Source organism: Nematolebias whitei, chromosome 8 (assembly GCF_014905685.2).
Source record: "Nematolebias whitei isolate Nwh7 chromosome 8, NemWhi1, whole genome shotgun sequence".
NCBI lineage: Eukaryota > Metazoa > Chordata > Actinopteri > Cyprinodontiformes > Rivulidae > Nematolebias > Nematolebias whitei.
The window spans coordinates 76396-93537 of record NC_056505.1 but is presented as its reverse complement, the minus strand read 5'-3'; the positions used below and the strand labels follow the sequence as shown (position 1 = coordinate 93537).

General features: G+C 41.8%; 1 protein-coding gene across 3 annotated transcripts in view; it reads left to right on the top strand.

Annotated features, from left to right (window-relative positions):
* The window catches only part of tacr1a (tachykinin receptor 1a), a 108905-nt gene that overhangs the window by 85681 nt on the left and 6082 nt on the right, over positions 1–17142 (top strand). For all 3 annotated transcript variants that reach the window (XM_037680786.1, XM_037680787.1, XM_037680785.1), the window contains exon 4: positions 10850–11046. In XM_037680786.1, coding sequence (XP_037536714.1) covers positions 10850–11046 — 197 coding nt within the window. The remainder of the gene's footprint in view (positions 1–10849; positions 11047–17142) is intronic.

Here is a 17142-nt window from a genome sequence, read left to right as displayed (position 1 = left end):
GGTTCTGGTCATGGTGGTGGTCTAGCCGTCATTTTTAAAGATCATTTGGACCTTTCTCCTGGGACTTTGAGTTGTCCTCCTTTGAGCGTTTGGCTTTCTCCTCCAAACCACCAAACTCAATGAAAGTGATCCTCATTTATAGGCCCCCTAAATCTCATCCTTCTTTTTTTGCTGAGATATCAGAGACTCTGTCAATGTTCTGTTCCACAACCACTAATATACTCATACTTGGGGATCTCAACATTCATGTTGATACACCTACTAATCATATAGCTGCTGAATTCCTTCAACTTTTGGACTGTATAGACTTAGAACAACATGTCAAGCTTCCAACACATTCTCGTGGTCACACCTTAGACTTGGTCATCACAAACTCTCTAACTGTGCATCATCTCTCTGCATATGACATGGGTGTATCCAATCACAAAGTCATCTACTGTAGCTGGTCTCACCACTGTCTTGTAAACTTTTCCTTTGACCTTTGCTGACACCCTTTTGTCACAAATCACACCTGAAACTTTTCTCCACCCACTCCATCCTGCCTGGACTCTCTTTTTCACTTCTTTACCACATTCCCCATTTTCTTGGACAGTGGACCCCAAGTACTTGAAGTCCTGCACCTTTGTGACCTGCTCCTTGTAGCCTCACTGTTCCACCGGCCTCCCTCTCATTCACACACGTACTGTCTTACTATGGCTGACTTTCATTCCTCTTCTTTCAAGTGCATACCTCCACCTCTCCAAGTTTTTCCCTGTTCCCTGTTCTCACCACAAATCACAATGTCATCTGCAAACATCCGTCCATGGGGATTCTTTCTTGACCTCATCTGTTAGTCAGTCTATCACCAGAGCTAACAAGAAGGGGCTCAAAGCCAATCTTGATGCAATCCCACCTCCACCTTGAAGCTATCTGTCACTTCTATAGCACATCTCACCACTGTCCTGCTGTTCTCATACATGTCCTGTACCAGACTAGCATAATTCTCTGCCACTCCAGATTTTCTCATGCAATACCCCACCTTCTCTCTTGGCACTCTGTCATATGCTTTTTCTAAATCCACAAAGACACAATGGAGTTCTTTCTGACCCTCTCTGTACTTCTCCACCAGCATTCTCAAAGCAAAGATGTCATCTGTGGTGCCCTTTTTTGACATGAAACCATACTGCTGCTCGGTCACCTCTTGTCTACTTCTTGCTTCCACGATTCTCTCCCAGATCTTCATCGTATGGCTCATCAACTTAATTCCCCTGTGGTTACTACAAATCTGTACATCATCCTTGTTCTTAAAAATGGGCACCAGCACACTTCTTCTCCATTCCTCAGTCATTTTCTCACCCTCATATATGCCATTGAATATTTGAGTCAAAAACCTCACTGCCATCTCTCCAAGACATTTCCAAACCTCCACTTGTATGTCATCAGGTCCTACTGCTTTCCCCTTCTTAATTATTTGCAGAGCTTTCCGGACTTCGCCTTTTGTAATCTTTCCGGGAAGATGGCATCAGTGCTGGTTGCTTGGCGTTCACCTCTGTCTGTTTTGATCTTTTTTTTTTCTTCTGTTTTTGTCATTTTTCTTCGGTGACATCAACTCACTGCTTGTTTATGATCGCCAACAACTTTTAAATATACAGTTATCTACTGCAAACCCCGCCTTGTTCGACCACTTTGATTGGTTTACCTGTAGCGCGTGGTGTTTCTGCCCACCCAAAAACATCGCTCCAGGCCTCGTGGAAGACGTGGCGGCCGTCTCGTGAGGATTAAAGCCAGCAGTTTTCATTGGGAGTGTTCATTGATTTAAGTAAGGCGTTTGACACTATTGACCATGAACGACTACTGTGGAAATGTGAACAATATGGCTTACGGGGGGTTACACATCAGTGGTTAAAGAGTTACTTGAGTAATAGATTACAATATGTACAAATTAACAATACAAAGTCACAAACTGAAACTATAAAATGTGGTCTTCCTCAAGGCTCGGTTCTAGGACCTAAATTATTTATACTTTATGTGAACGATATTTTTACAGTATCCAATATTTTGAAATTTATAATGTTTGCTGATGATACAAATTTTTTTCTTTCTGGAAAGAATATGGATGAACTAATACAAATAGTAGAAAAAGAGCTAGCTGAGTTAAAAAAGTGGTTTGATTACAATAAGTTATCATTAAATGGACAAAAAACAAAATTTATGGTATTTTCTGGTAATCGGATTTACAATAACGTAAAGTTACATCTAAATGGAGTTGAAATCGACAGAGTTTATGAGACAAAGTTTTTAGGTATCATTCTGGATAACAAACTTAGTTGGAAGCCTCATATTGAATATATTAGAAATAAAGTTTCAAAAACTGTTGGAATATTGTTTAAAATAAAAGATTTAATAAATGTAAAAGGCTTGCATATTATATACTCTTCTTTGGTTATGCCCTATTTGTCATACTGTGCAGAAATATGGGGAAATGCTAATAAAACAACTATTGACATATTAGTAAAGTTACAAAAAAAAGCAATTAGGCTTATTAATAAAGTGGGATATTGTGAACCAACTAATAAACTTTTTATTCAAAGTAACACCTTAAAAGTTAATGACATTGTTTATATAAAAATACTGGAAATAATGTATAAAGCAGTGAATAAAAGTCTTCCTTCTGGAATTCAGAAATTATTTAAGTTAAGGGAGAGTAATTATAATTTACGAGGTTTATTAATATTTGAACAAGCTAAAGAGAAAAGTAAAGTAAAATCTAGATGCATTTCAGTTGTTGGTGTGAAATTGTGGAATGAATTGAATGATGAACTCAAATTATGTGCTTTTTTGTTGAGCTTTAAAAGGTCCATAAAAGGTAAAATTATAAAAGCTTATACTGTTATGTAGATGTATATATGTAGTGTTTAACAATGTATGTATGTAATGTAAGTATGCTTATACATATACACAGACATATTTTTATATAGATATGTGTATATGTAATGTATGTATATATATGGACAGTAGATATATTTTATTATTGAAGACTGCTGAGTCTATGAACAGGGTAGGCAAGTATAAGCCTTGGCTTCAGCCTATTCCTTTTTTGGTAAATTATTGATTTGTCAAAAAGTAGTCTATATTGTTTTCCTTTTTCTGTAATGCTAATTTACCAAAATAAAGTTGAGTTGAGTTGAGCATCAAGCTCTCTGCTGCTTCATCATCTGCTGCTGACCATCAGATTTTAAAATGTCCATCCGGATGCTTCACTGATCTGCTGAACTCCAGCCTGCTACAGGTGGCTGGGCCTGGTACGCGCAGCCGCGGCAGTTTTGGTTGTTTCCAGTGGAACTTAACCAACTCCGGACTGTCTGATGCATCATCTCCTTCTGACCATCTGCTGCATATTTGCCTGCCCGGGTGCTTCACTGATCCTGCTGGGTCCTGCCTGATCCCCGTAGTAGAGCCTGGCCCGCGCCGCGGGCGCGCTCACAGCTGCGGCGTCTCTGGTCCTTCGAGGCACGCTTCAAACTCCCAAAAAGTGAAACAGCTGATCTGTGCTCCGAGCTCAGCTTTTCCTTCAGCTGCTGGTCCTACAAAGATTGCTCTGCTAAATGTGAGGTCGCTGGCAAACAAAACCTTCATCTCAAACAACTTTTTCTGCTCCAATGGACTGGACTTCATGTTTGTTACAGAGACCTGACTCTTCCCTGGTGAGTTAAGTGTTTTTTCTGAACTTTTGCCGGTGGATTGTGCCTTTTTTAATGCTCCAAGGGGTTCTGGTAGGGGTGGTGGATTATTAACAGTTTTTAAAAAGCTCTGGAACTGCAGACAGCTACAGGCTGTAGCTTTTCAGAGTTTTGAACTGCTGTATTTTGAGCTGGGCCGCTCCAACCCAACACTGTGCTGCCTGATCTACAGGCCACCCTCGTACAACAAAAACTTCATAAGTGAATTTTCTGACTTTCTGACTGGAATACTGCTCAATTATGACAGGGTCTTGATTCTGAGAGACTTTAATGTACACATTTGCTGTCCTGACAAGCCTTTGGTGCAGAAGTTTCTAAATCTGATCCAATCTTTCAACCTTGTGCAAAATGTTGTTGGTCCAACTCATCAACAGGGCCTACACTTGATTTAGTTCTGTCTCATGGATTGTCTGTGGTTAATCTGGAAATTGGGGATGCTATTGTTTCAGATCACAAATCCATTTCATTCGAAACCTCTGTTATTCATGAGTCTAAATCCCCTGCTCCAGCCAAGAGTTGTCGGATATTTAACTCTTCAACTGCTGCTTTTTTTCCTCTGCATTCATTACTGATGCTGCCTCAGTCCCTGAAACCTCTGCCTGTATTAGTACGCAGGAGCTGCTCAGTAGGCATGATGCGACCTGCTCTATTTTAGACCTTGTGGCCCCGCTAAAAATCAGGCGACCACAGCGGGCACCACACCCCGGGTTGAACACGACCACTCGAGCAGCCAAACGTCTATGCAGAAAAGCTGAATGCAAGTGGAAAAAGGACAAATTACATTTTTTTATTGTGTTTGAAATATTATCAGAGCATCGTTAAATCTGAAAAGAACAAATACTTCTCCCAAATCATTGCTTCAAACAATCTTAATCCCTGTGTTATTTTTAATAACGTAAATTCCATTTTAAACGTGCCTCGGTCTGCCAGCATGGAGGCCTCTGTTGACATCTGCAACAACTTTACCAGATACTTTGCTGATAAGGTAGAGCTGATTAGGTCATCCATCCCCCAGTCCACAACTGACCCCTCTGTCTTTGTCCCTTGATCAGCTGTCTTCAAACAGTTTGAACCCATTTCACTCCCATTTCTAAACAAAGTCGTTGGTCAGATGAAACCCTGCAGTTCCCCCGCTGACCCCAATCCTGCGTTGTTTTTCAAACAACTTCTAACCACGACTGGACCCTCTGTTCTTACTATTATAAATAGTAGTATTGTGACAAGTGTGGTTCCCGATGTTTTCAAACATGTAGTAGTTCATCCGTTAATTAAGAAACCTGGACTTGACCTTTCGACTTGCTCAAATTTCAGACCAATCTCAAAACTTCCTTTCCTGTCCAAAATCCTGGAGAAAATAGTTTTCATTCAGTAAACAAGTTTTTGAATGAGAGCAGAATCTTCAAGATTTTTCAATCTGGTTTTAAGGATCTCCACAGCACTGAAACGGCATTAGTAAGGGTTTGTAACCATATTATGATATCAAACGATTCTGGTCAATTTGTGGTACTTGTGCTCCTGGACCTTACTGCTGCTTTTGATACTGTTGACCACAGTATCCTTGTATCACGGTTGGAACAGTGGGTTGAGATCACAGGTGCTGCATTAGAATGGTTCCGCTCATACCTGAGTGGCAGGAGTTTTTGTGTCAAGGTTGATAATAATGTATCCGCCTCATTATCTCTTTCTTGCGGAGTCCCACAGGGTTCGATTCTTTGACCCCTACTGTTCTCACTTTATTTGCTCCCACTGGGGTCCATCCTGAGAAAACATGGTTTTTCATTCCATTGCTATGCTGATGACTGCCAGATCTACCTGCCTGTGAAACCAGCAAGTGTTTGCTCCATTCACCCTCTGTTAAAATGTCTGGACGACATTAAGGCCTGGATGGCTTCAAATTTCTTAAGTTTTAACAACGAGAAGACTGAAGTCATTGTCTTTAGCCCTAGCTCAACTGCCACCACTGATCCTGTCAACCTGGACTCTCTTCAGCCATATCTTAAGCAGTCTGGTAAAAATCTCGGGATGGTTTTAGACTCTGATTTCAAGTTTGACAAACAAATCAACTCTGTTCTGCAGAAAAGCTTCTTCCAACTAAGACAGGTTGCTAAGCTCAAGCCAGTATTGTCCAGACCCGACCTTGAGAAACTAGTCCATGTCTTTGTCACAACCCGATTGAACTATTGCAATGCACTCTATGCTGGGATCAGCCAGACCTCCATCTCACGTCTTCAGCTCATCCAGAATGCTGCTGCTCGGCTTTTAACCGGAACTCGTATGTCTGAACATATTACTCCAGTTCTGTCCTCCCTTCACTGGCTCACTGTTCGTACGAGGATAGTCTTTAAAATTCTTCTGTTGACCTTCAATGTTTAAATGGCCTCACACCCCTTTACCTCTCTGAGCTTCTGGAACCTTACGTTCCCTCTGGGACTCTGACATCATCCGATCAGCTGCTTTTGGCTGTTCCAAAAACAAGACTGAAGCTCAGAGGAGATTGGGCTTTTTCAGTCATGGGCCCCAAACTCTGGAACAACCTGCCCCCCAACATCAGACAGGCCACTTCCCTTCCTCACTTCAAAATCCCTGCTTAAAACACATCTTTTCTTGCAGGCATTTCACACAGTGTAAATTGATCTAGTGTTTTTTAATCTGTGACCCTATGTTTTAAATGCTTTTTATTAATTCTTCAGTTATTATTCTTAGTGTATTGCGTATACAGTATATATATGATTTTTCTCTTTAATTTTACTCTCATTGATTGATTGTTGTTGTTGTTGTTAAGCACTTTGTTTACAGGTTCTGTTTTAAATTTGCTCTATAAAGTTGACTTGACTTTCCCACTTCCTGGTCCACAGTTTCTATGACCTCTACTCTTCTTTCTCTTTCATTCTCTTCATTCATTAGCTCCTCAAAGTACTCCTTCCATCTTCCTGTCACACTCTTCTCACTTGTTAGAATATTACCATTCCTATCTTTAATAAGCCTAACCTGCTGCACATCCTTTCCAGCCTGATCCGTCTGTCTTGCCAATCTGTACAAGTCCTTCTGGCCCTCTTTAGTGTCCAGTCTCCCATACAACTCATCAAACGCTCTCTGCTTTGCCTTAACTACTTCCCTCTTTGCACTACGTCCTATCTCCTTATATTCCTGTCATCTCTCTTCAGTCGTCTCAGTCATATTTCTTCTTGACGAATCTCTTTATTTGAACGGCGTCCTGCATTTCACTATTCCACCACCAGGTTTCCTTATCTTCCATTTCCTGTCCAGATGACACACCAAGTACCTTCCTACCTGTTTCCCTAATTACTATTGTTGTAGTAGCCCAGTCATTTGGAATCTCTTTCTTACCACCCAGAGCCTTTAACAGCTCCTCTCTGAATTTCTCGCACTCTTCCTTCTTAGGCTTCCACCATTTGGCCTTTGTCTCTGATTTTAATTTTTTTTCTCTTCTTCACAACAACAGTCATTCTACGCACAACCATCCGATGCTGTCTGGCCACACTCTCCCCTGCCACAACCTTACAGTCTCTAATTTCACTCAGGTTTCCTCTTCTACACAGAATGTAGTCAACCTGCGTACTCCTTCCTCCACTCTTGTAGGTCACTCTATGTTCCTCCCTCTTTTGGAAATAGGTATTGACTATAGCCTTTTCCATTCTCTTGGCAAAATCCACCACCATCTGTCCTTCCTAGTTTTTATTGTTAAGGGCAATGGGGGGCATAGGGGCTGTGGCTTTCCTGAAATCCACAATCATCTCCACTTTCTTCTGGGCATTAAGCTCCAGGTTGTTGTTGCTGCACCAGGTCACCAGCCGGTCCACCTCCCTCCTGTAGGCAGACTCATCACCATCCGAGATGAGCCCGATGAGGGTGGTGTCATCCGCAAACTTAATAAGTTTTACGGAGTCATGGCTGGAGGTGCAGCAGTTGTACAGGGAGAAGAGCAGAGTGGAAAGTACACAGCCCTGTGGAGATCCTGTGCTTAAAGTCTGAGTGTCCGAGACAACTTTACCCAGCCGCATGCACTGACTCCGGTCTGTTAAAAAGTCTGTGATCCACCTGCAGGTGGAGTCAGGTACATGAAGCAGGAAAAGCTTGTCCCAGAGCAGCGCAGGAAGGATGGTGTTAAATGCAGAGCTGAAGTCCACAAACATGATCCTAGCTTAGGTTTCTGGGGAGTCCAGATGCTGCAGGGTATACCATACCATACCATGGGGAGTGGTGGCGCAGAGGTTAGAGAGGTGGGCTTGTGATCCGAAGATCGCCGGTTCACGCCCCGGCCCCGACAACATCAAAATTGTGGGTGGGGTAGGTGAAACAACCACACTTGCCCCCACCCTCATTCGCCCCACTCTGGGCCCATGAGCAAGGCCCTTAACCCCACCATGTGCTCCCTAAAACAGGTCTCTCTTGAAAATGAGTTCTCGTGGCTCAATGAGACTAACCTGGATAAATAAAGGCTAAATGAAAAAAAAAAAAACGAAAAAAAACAATTTATTTATATAGCACTTAAAACAGCAACAAGGCCAACCAAAGTGCTGTACAAAAGAACACAAACATGCACAGCGGACAGGAAAACATAAAATAGAAATACAGATACAAATAGCAGCAGAAGCTAACTAAAATGGCCAACAGAGTAGAGAACAGACCGGACCAAAACAAATCACACCGTGTTAAAGGCAAGCGAATAGAAGTGGGTCTTCAAGCGAGACTTAAAGACTGAGAGTGTGAGAGCCTGCCGGACACTGGGTATGGTATGGTATGGTATAAAGTTTATTCATTGTAAAAAAGTACAAAACAATTCTACAACAATATAAAAAAAGATACAAAAGATTTAAAATGAAAGGCAGCAAAAAAAAGAAAAAATCTTATTACATCTGCCCCTTTTTTCAAACAATTATTTAAATCATAATAATTTTCAAGTAACAGAACAAAATGAATAACTGTAATTTTTCTAATTCTAATACAAAAAACTTGATGATGTGTCTATCTCTGCTGCCATCTGTGGATTTTAAGGACGCATATTTAATTGGATTTTTTATAACTAATTCCTACTGGTTCCTGCTGGTTCCTGCTTTTTGGATTCGGCTGGTTGCTGGTTTTATCTACCATCAAGGAAGTCGTCGGCGGCAAATTTGGACCCGATCACGCTCCTTGCCTTTATGATGGCTTGGTTCATGTCTCGAGTACCCGGACTCAAATGCTTTGGGCTGAATGGATAAGATCTTGGGGATTTTACTCAGTCACGTTCCAACGATGGGGCCATGTATTTTGGACAATTCGGAACCGAGTTGACCAACACAGACTCAAGGTAGATGTCATTAAGTTCTGCCTGTCCCCAAAACAACTGTGTGTTTATCTGAATTTGGCTCCCTTGGCTGGCCTTGAAGGCCACCTTATCTGAATTTGCCTGGAGAACATGTGATCTGACGCTCACCACCCCCTCCCAGAGGAATTTCCAACTGATAACCAGATGAAACCAGCTAATAAACTTTGTCATCATTTCAGGACTCTTGGATTCTCATAGTTGTTATTCTTGGCCATTCCTCGACATCCCTCGAGAATGTTTATGGATCTCACAAGAGGACATTGATTATTCCATCCTTATCAGAACTCTTACAGTGACCTTGAGAGCATTTATGAACATTGCTGACCGCTCTCGTCTCCCTCGTTTGTAGAATGTCTACGTCACTATGTGCTGTTTGTGCGAGGTGTTTATTTTAATATTAGAGGGGTTTTTTCTCAGGCTGGAAAAGAAGTCTGATATGTCATGAACCAGAGGCCGGATCGCAAACAACAACAACAACCACTGAGAGGGTTAAAAGATTTATTGTGAAATAAAGTAAAACTCTGGAGTAGGTCCGGTTCTGGGCTGGTTCCGATCTTCTGATTGGTAGTTCGTGATTGGGTAGTGTTGTAGTGGCGGGCTGCCAGTAGAAGTAGAACTGATGTTAAGGTCCACTGGAACGGAGTCCAACAGGCTTGCAACTAAAAGATAAAGGTTAGTAGATGCAGGGGGAAAGAGACTAATTGGGGAAATGAATCTGTGGGAATCAGATTCAGGGATAAGGATAAGTCCGTGATACAGAATGAGCTTGACCTTTAATCCGTGATCCAAACAAAACAGTCAGAAGGGAAAGGCAGAGTTCATACCGTGAAGTCAGTTGTTCAGCAGAAGTATCCAGTACGTGATCCAAAAAGAGAGTCAAAAAACAAGAGCATGAGTCGGTACCTGATCAGATGAGCAAAAGCAGACGAGGGCTGAGGCAAAAGCGTGGTCGTGGTCAAGGCAAGGGTCATGAACGTGATGAGTCAATCAATGGAATGCTGGAAAGTCTACTGCTGATGAGACAGGATAGAGAATCTGGCCCAGACTGAGAGGAATGAGTGAACTTAAGTACTGACTGGACCAGGTGGTGGAGCTGTGGGATAATGAGCGGTGACAGGTGACATGAGTTGAGTGATTACTGAGTGTGCAGCATGACAGAGGAGCTGACAGAGAGCAGAGCTATGACATGATAGGAATTTTTTCACCTCCAATTCCTACATGTGTTCAGTTAACCACTGTTTTTGTCTGTCCAAGCAGGTCTCACTTATAAATGAGTCTTTGAGGCTCAATGTGATTTATCTGTTTAAATAAAGGTTGAATAAAAAAAAGAAAGAAAACCAAACAGTGTGGTCTGAAAAACAAATATCCGAGAGCCTATGGCATAAAATTTCATGATCTACATTATCAAAGTTTTACCTGCTGACAGAAACTGTCGTATCTTATTAGGACTATGGAAACTATCTGAAAGTATTCATGGACAAATCTCACCATCTTGTTGTCCATTCTTATGTATTGTCTGTCTACATTGTTTGCTTTAGTAGATTTTTTTGATGACTTAAACCATGCCCTGTAAGGACATGGTGTGAGAGATCTTTTCTATACCTATGTTTTCTTCCCCTTTTCTATCCAAGCAACAAGGTCAGCACTTCTTAGAAGCTTCAGCTCCTGTACACTTCCGTTCATCTTTAGGACAGATGTACAGAATGCAATTTCATTGTACTTCACTGTGCAATGACAATAAAGCTTATTCTGATTCTGATTCAAGTTACCTTACATACTTGTGCTGATTTGTCTCCCACAGGTAGTGAAGATGATGATAGTGGTGGTATGTACATTTGCCATCTGTTGGCTGCCCTATCATGTCTACTTCCTGCTGCACCAGTTTTTCCCAAAGTTGTTTGAAGAAACCTTCATCCAGCAGTTCTACCTGGCCATTATGTGGTTGGCCATGAGCTCAACAATGTACAACCCCATCATCTACTGCTGCCTCAATGACAGGTTTGTCAGTTCTTGCACACATTAGCACAGACCCCTACCAGTGCAATATTCATTAAAATGAATTATTCAGAATCAGAATTCAGAATAATTTTTATTGGCCAAGATTGTGTGCACAAACAAGGAACTTGACCTTGGTTTCAAGTGCTCACAGTGTACAGACATCATTTATAACTTGTAAAACCTTATAGGATAAAATAAACGGCATGTACTATAATTGTCTAAAAAGGTTGAGTCAGATCCTCTGGACAGAATCTTATTTGTTGAAGCATTTCATCTTGTATGTAAATGTGTTAGTATATACAGCCATTTTTGAATACACTGAAATAAAAGAAAAATGAAAAAAAGAATGCAGGTTGGGATGATGTAAACATACTTTGATCAGATTTATTACAAGCTTTAAATAACAGCCATCATTCACAGATCATTGCATTTACAAGTTCACACTTATGCCCTCACCTGTCAGAAGCGCTGATCGTTCCGACTTCCTGAACTGAAAAAGTTAGTTTTGTAGAATCAACATGGTGCCAGCCTTCAACCACCCCCTCTCACTCTTCCAAGCCATTATCAACAGTGTAACTGCAGAGGGACACGTTAGGGAGCTGGTTGTGAAGATGGAGGCTCAAGACTCTCTAAGACACGTCACCGTATCATATCAAACCTTGAGGATAATAAAAACTATCTCTTGATGTCCCTTACTACCCGGTCACACCAAGACTGATTATTACATGGAACATTTTAATATCATTCACATCACAGTACAGCAGCAGAAAAATATGGAGCATGGCAAATAATATACATTAACTTGACATGCCAATTAACTGTTTCACATTAGAGTGTCGCACTCAGCTGCAAACTGCTCTAGCGAAAGCTGTAGATCACGATCTGATGAAGCCAATAGGACCACATCATCTGCAAAAAGCAGAGACGCAATCTTAAGGCTACCAAAACAGATCCCCTCAACACCTTGGTTGCACCTAGAAATTCTGTCCATAAAAGTTATGAACAGAATTGTGACGAAGGGCAACCTTGGCGGAGTCCAACTCTCACTGGGAACAAGCCTGACTTAATGCCGGCAATGCGGACCAGGCTCTGACACCGGTCATACAGGGACCTAAAAGCCCATATCAAAGGGCCTGGTACCCCATACTCCTAGAGTACCCCCCACAGGGTTCCTCGAGGGACGCGGTTGAACGCCTTCTCCAAGTCCACAAAGCACATGTAGACCGGTTCAGTAAACTCCCACGCACCCTCCATGACCCTGCTGAGAGTGTAGAGCTGGTCCAGTGTTCCACAACCAGGACAAAAACCGCACTGCTCCTCCTGAATCCGAGGTTTGACTATCCGACAGACCCTCCTCTCCAGAACCCCCGAATAGACCTTACCATGTAGGCTTAAGAGTGTGATCCCCCTGTAGTTGGAACACACTCTACAGTCCCCCTTTTTGAATAGGTGTACCGCTTTCGCCCCCCTGGGACGACAGATGGTGGACCTGAATCACCTCGAAGCCGTGCGGATGACATTCTCCATGGCCTCTTTAAACTCCTCCCATGCCAGAGTTTTTGCCTCAGCGACATCCCGAGCCGCATGTCACTTAGACTGCCAGTACCCATCAGCTGCTTCCAGGGTCCCACAGGCCAAAATGGCCTGATAGGACTCCTTCTTCAGCCTGACAGCATCCCTCACCGCCGGTGTCCACCACCGGGTTCGAGGGTTGCTGCCGTGACAGGCACTGACAACCCTGCGGCCGCAGATCTGGTAAGCCGCTTCGACAATGGAAGCACGGAACATGGCCCACTCGGACTCAATGTCCCCCACCTCCCCCGGAACATGTTTGAAGTTCTCTGTCTCACAGGAGACTCTGCCAGACGTTCCCAGCAAACCCTCACAATACGTTTGGGCCTGCCAGGTCTGACGGGCATCCTCCCCCACCATCGGAGCCAATTTTCCTATCTTATCAACATACTCAAAGTGCTTTAGACTACAATCTGTGCCCTCATTTACCCATTCATATAGCAGTCTACTTTATATTTACAAATAATATTAATAACAATAATAATAACAATAAAAATATAATTAACATTAAAACCACAGAGCTTCAGATAAAAATACATTCGCTGGTGAGTTCACATTCGGGTCAAAGGTCAGTTTGTCACAAAGAACAGTTCCAAGATAATTACATTGATGCAGCACCTCAACAGCTTCACTGTTTATGACCACAGGAGTGGGAACTGAAGAGTATTTTATAAAATCAGTGACCTTCTCCTTTGTCTTAGAAACATTTAAATTTAAAAAGGGAGACTCACACCATTCAGTGACGTCTCCAACCACAGGCCTGAGGTCTGGGTCATCACTGCTGAGAAGGAACAGGATGACAGAGTCATCATCAGCAAACTTTAAAATGTTATACTGTGGAAACTAGCTGTAACAATCGTTTTTATATAAACTTAATAAAAGGGATGAAAGAATGTAGGACTCAATGGAGGACATTGTTTTGGCTTTTGATGCAATCAGACATTAAACAAAAGTGTAGCGATATGGGATGTAAATATATTGTTAATTATCAGTTATAAGTTAAGCTCATAAGATATGCATGTATTATGCAAATAACCTCATTGTTTGGGCACCACCTCTCTCTTGGAGAGGAAAATCAGTCTCTCTTTACCCCAAAATAATGTAGTGAGTTCTTTTCTCGTGTTTAAAGGGTATCAAATCAGTTGATACACACAGATATGCCAAAATAATCACAAATTCAGTTGATTTTTTTTGTATTTTATTATAAAAATAATCTGAGATATATGATAAAGATTATGCATAACAAAAGTTAACTGAATAACAAATAGCATTGTATCAAAGGTCTAATTGATTATTCAAATTAGTGAAACTTATAAGGCAGACTTAGGACTGGTTTCTGTTTGTGAAGTAGTTAAAATTGTGTCTAAGGTGAGCTAAGTTTGTCTGCTATGTTGTGATGTAGGTTCACCAGAAAGGCTCTGAAAAGTCTCTCTCCTACCAGGATGTAGATGGTCAGAGCATGGTTCCGACAGCTGCTTAAATGGTACCAGCCTCAGATGTTTCAGTAACTGAGAGGCTGAAGTCTCCTCAAAGTTCAACTGCCGTTAGAGGGACGAAGGTCCATATGGTATTCAGCTGGGATTTACCACTCTGCGGAGTGATAGTTACCTGGTAGATGTGAGAGTTCCACTACCTGCAGCTCCTCCTCTAATTGGCTGCTGATTACCACCAGCTGGCAGCCATCCATCTGAAGAGCTCCTGCTACTATTTAAGGCTGCAGTCCAGTGTGACTCATCGCTGGAGCATTGTACCCTATTTGGTATTTATGCTTTTGGCCAGTAAATGAAAAGTATATGAGAAATACTTACCTTTGTTTCTGTGTCTACAGTCCTCATGTTTTCTTGGCTCCTGTTTGGATGCAGACTCCCATGGTTCTGGTTCATGTTCTCCGTGCCTCGCCTTCCAGCCACACGCCTGTCCTTCCTGTAGTGTTCCGCCTTCCTTTGGATCATCCCTGGTGACTTACGTCCACGCCAAATTCTTGCTTCACCATCTGTAAGGAAAAACAAAACAAAAATATTAAGAACTACAACTGGACTCCACTTATTCAACTCTCTTTCCCAGGATCTCCAAGAGATGACCCACTGTAAATAGACACTGTAAATAATAAACATCACTACTTTTTTTCTAACCAAGTCTTGTCTTTTCTGGTTTCGCTCCATCTGGGTTCCTCGAGTCTTGACAGTAGACAGCTCTCGGGTTAATGCCTGGTTCTGGTTCTGCTGGATAACTTCTGTATATTTTGTCCCGTCTCTGCTCAAAGCCGTCTGCAGAAAAGATGCTTCTCTCCTTTCTGAGGTCAAGTGCAGAAGCTGGGTTTCTTCTCTCTCCATTTCTCTGTGCAGAAGCATGTTGCTTCAGAGCATCTCTTTAAAGTGTGTGTTTTCTCAAAAGATTTCGTAGAAAAAGTGCTACTTACTGTCTGTGTGGAACAGAGATGAAGGTCCACCTCTCGGAAGAGGTGGTCCTAACTCTTGGCCTATTAAATAAATCTAGTCCCTTTTCTCTGCCTTCCTTTTAAAAGAGAAAATGAGACAAATGCATTAGCTTAAAGAAACATTACTTAAAACACACATGTTCATGAATAAACATTCAGCATTGAATAAAACAGAAATTACATCTTTGTATTAATAACATGCAATGTTTTAACAAAGGTGTCAGGTCAAATCAGGTCTCTCTTGTAAATGAGTCCTCGAGGGTCAATGGGATTACTTGTCTAAATAAAGGTTGAATGAAAAAAAAAGGTGTCGCTGTCCATCTCCTAAAAAGGAATGTCATTAAACAAAGGGTTCTTATGGTGTTATCTTCATGGGAACGAGTCTGGAAGGAATACTCCTTTTCGATAAAGGAAGATATCAAAGTAGCGAGTTCAGATGTTTCAAAATCTCCGAGGTCATTAGAACAAAATCTTTCATTAAAAACGATCTGTCCATTTCGTTTGTGATTTAAGCTGAATATTTGTAAAACAATGTCTGTTTGTTCCCAAGGGAATAGATTAATCTTATTTTAACAGTTTCAAAAACAAAACACAAGAATGACATTTGTTTGGGATGAGGTGAACTCTTTTTGTTTGTTTGAGCTGAGGTGGTGTTTTTCTGAGGTGTTTTTTCCCCTACAAAAGCCAACAACAGATGCCAAAATTATTCAGTATAAGGGTAATAATGGATATGAACAAATGCAGATGCATTAAAGTGAAGTTTTATTAAACTTGGGACCATTGTCCCAATGGGATTGGGATTTACCTGTCTAAATAAAGGTTGAATGAATGAAAATTGTCTTGTTAGAAGGGGAACCTTAACGCCAGACTCAAATCTCTGTATAATTCAAGCAGAAGAAGAAATCTTTTATTTGGCTCCATTAATGTTTTTTTTTTTGTCAAATTTAACGTGTCCTTGTTTATTTAAAATATTCTTACAGCATGATACTGCCACCACCAGGCCACCCTGTTGTTTTGGTGTTCCAAGCATTATGAATAGTGTTAGATTTGTACTATATATCTTGATGTCCTTGATGACCTCAAAATTCAATGCACCTTTTTTTACATGTTTGGGGAGTCTTCCATGCCTTTTTGCAAATTCCATTTTTTTTTTTTTGTCTTTTAACAAAGGCTTTTTTGTGGCCATTTTTCTTATCTGTGCAGCTTATTGAGGTGCTTTGGATAAAACCTCTTATGTCTGCAGAAGAGTTGATAGCTCCATGAATACCATTTTCATGCTTCATGGTTGTTAAAATCTTTTTTATTAAACAAAGTGTTTTTATTAATATTTTCATTTTTGAACATAGAGCAACCCCCCCCCCCCCCACCACCACCCCTTTCCTCCCACACTGGAGCAGTCAAACATGCACAAACAAATTAAATAGCCATTGACATACTTACCACATACAGTACAAAGGGCTGTCAAGTATCCCAAAATCTTTTTACAGAACCCTTCAGTGTATATCTTATATTCTCTAAATGCATATGATAGATCATCTCCCTTATCCAATGTACATATGCCAGGGGGACAAAGGGCAGTGCTTCCCACGAGGCTGCCACCTCTGTAAGGGTCCCACTGCCTGCAGCCTGCCTTGCCGATGGCCGCTGATTAACAACACCTGGCGGTCATCAGCCTGATGAGCCTCTCCAACTACAAAAGGCTGCAGCCCAGTGTGACTCATCGCTGGAGCATATCACCTCTCATGTTTCCTGGTTCCTCGTGTTTTTGGATCTCCTCGTGACCTGATCTGGATCCCTCGGCCTGTCAAGTATTCCTCGTGCCATTTTTGCCTCCAGTTGCCAGCCTTCCTCGTTCCCTTGGACCCTCGTTGGATTTCCCTCGGCTGCTCACTCCTTGGACTGGAGGACCAGCTCCCCTCCTTCGGGTTTGGACTGTAAGTGTAGGAGTCCCAATGTCTGCAGCCTTCCTCCAAGATGGCCGTTAATTAACACCAGCTGACGGCCATCCACCTGATGAGGAACACCTCTACTTAAGGCTGCAGTCCTGTGTGACTCATCGCTGGAGCATTGAGCTTTATTGGTATTTA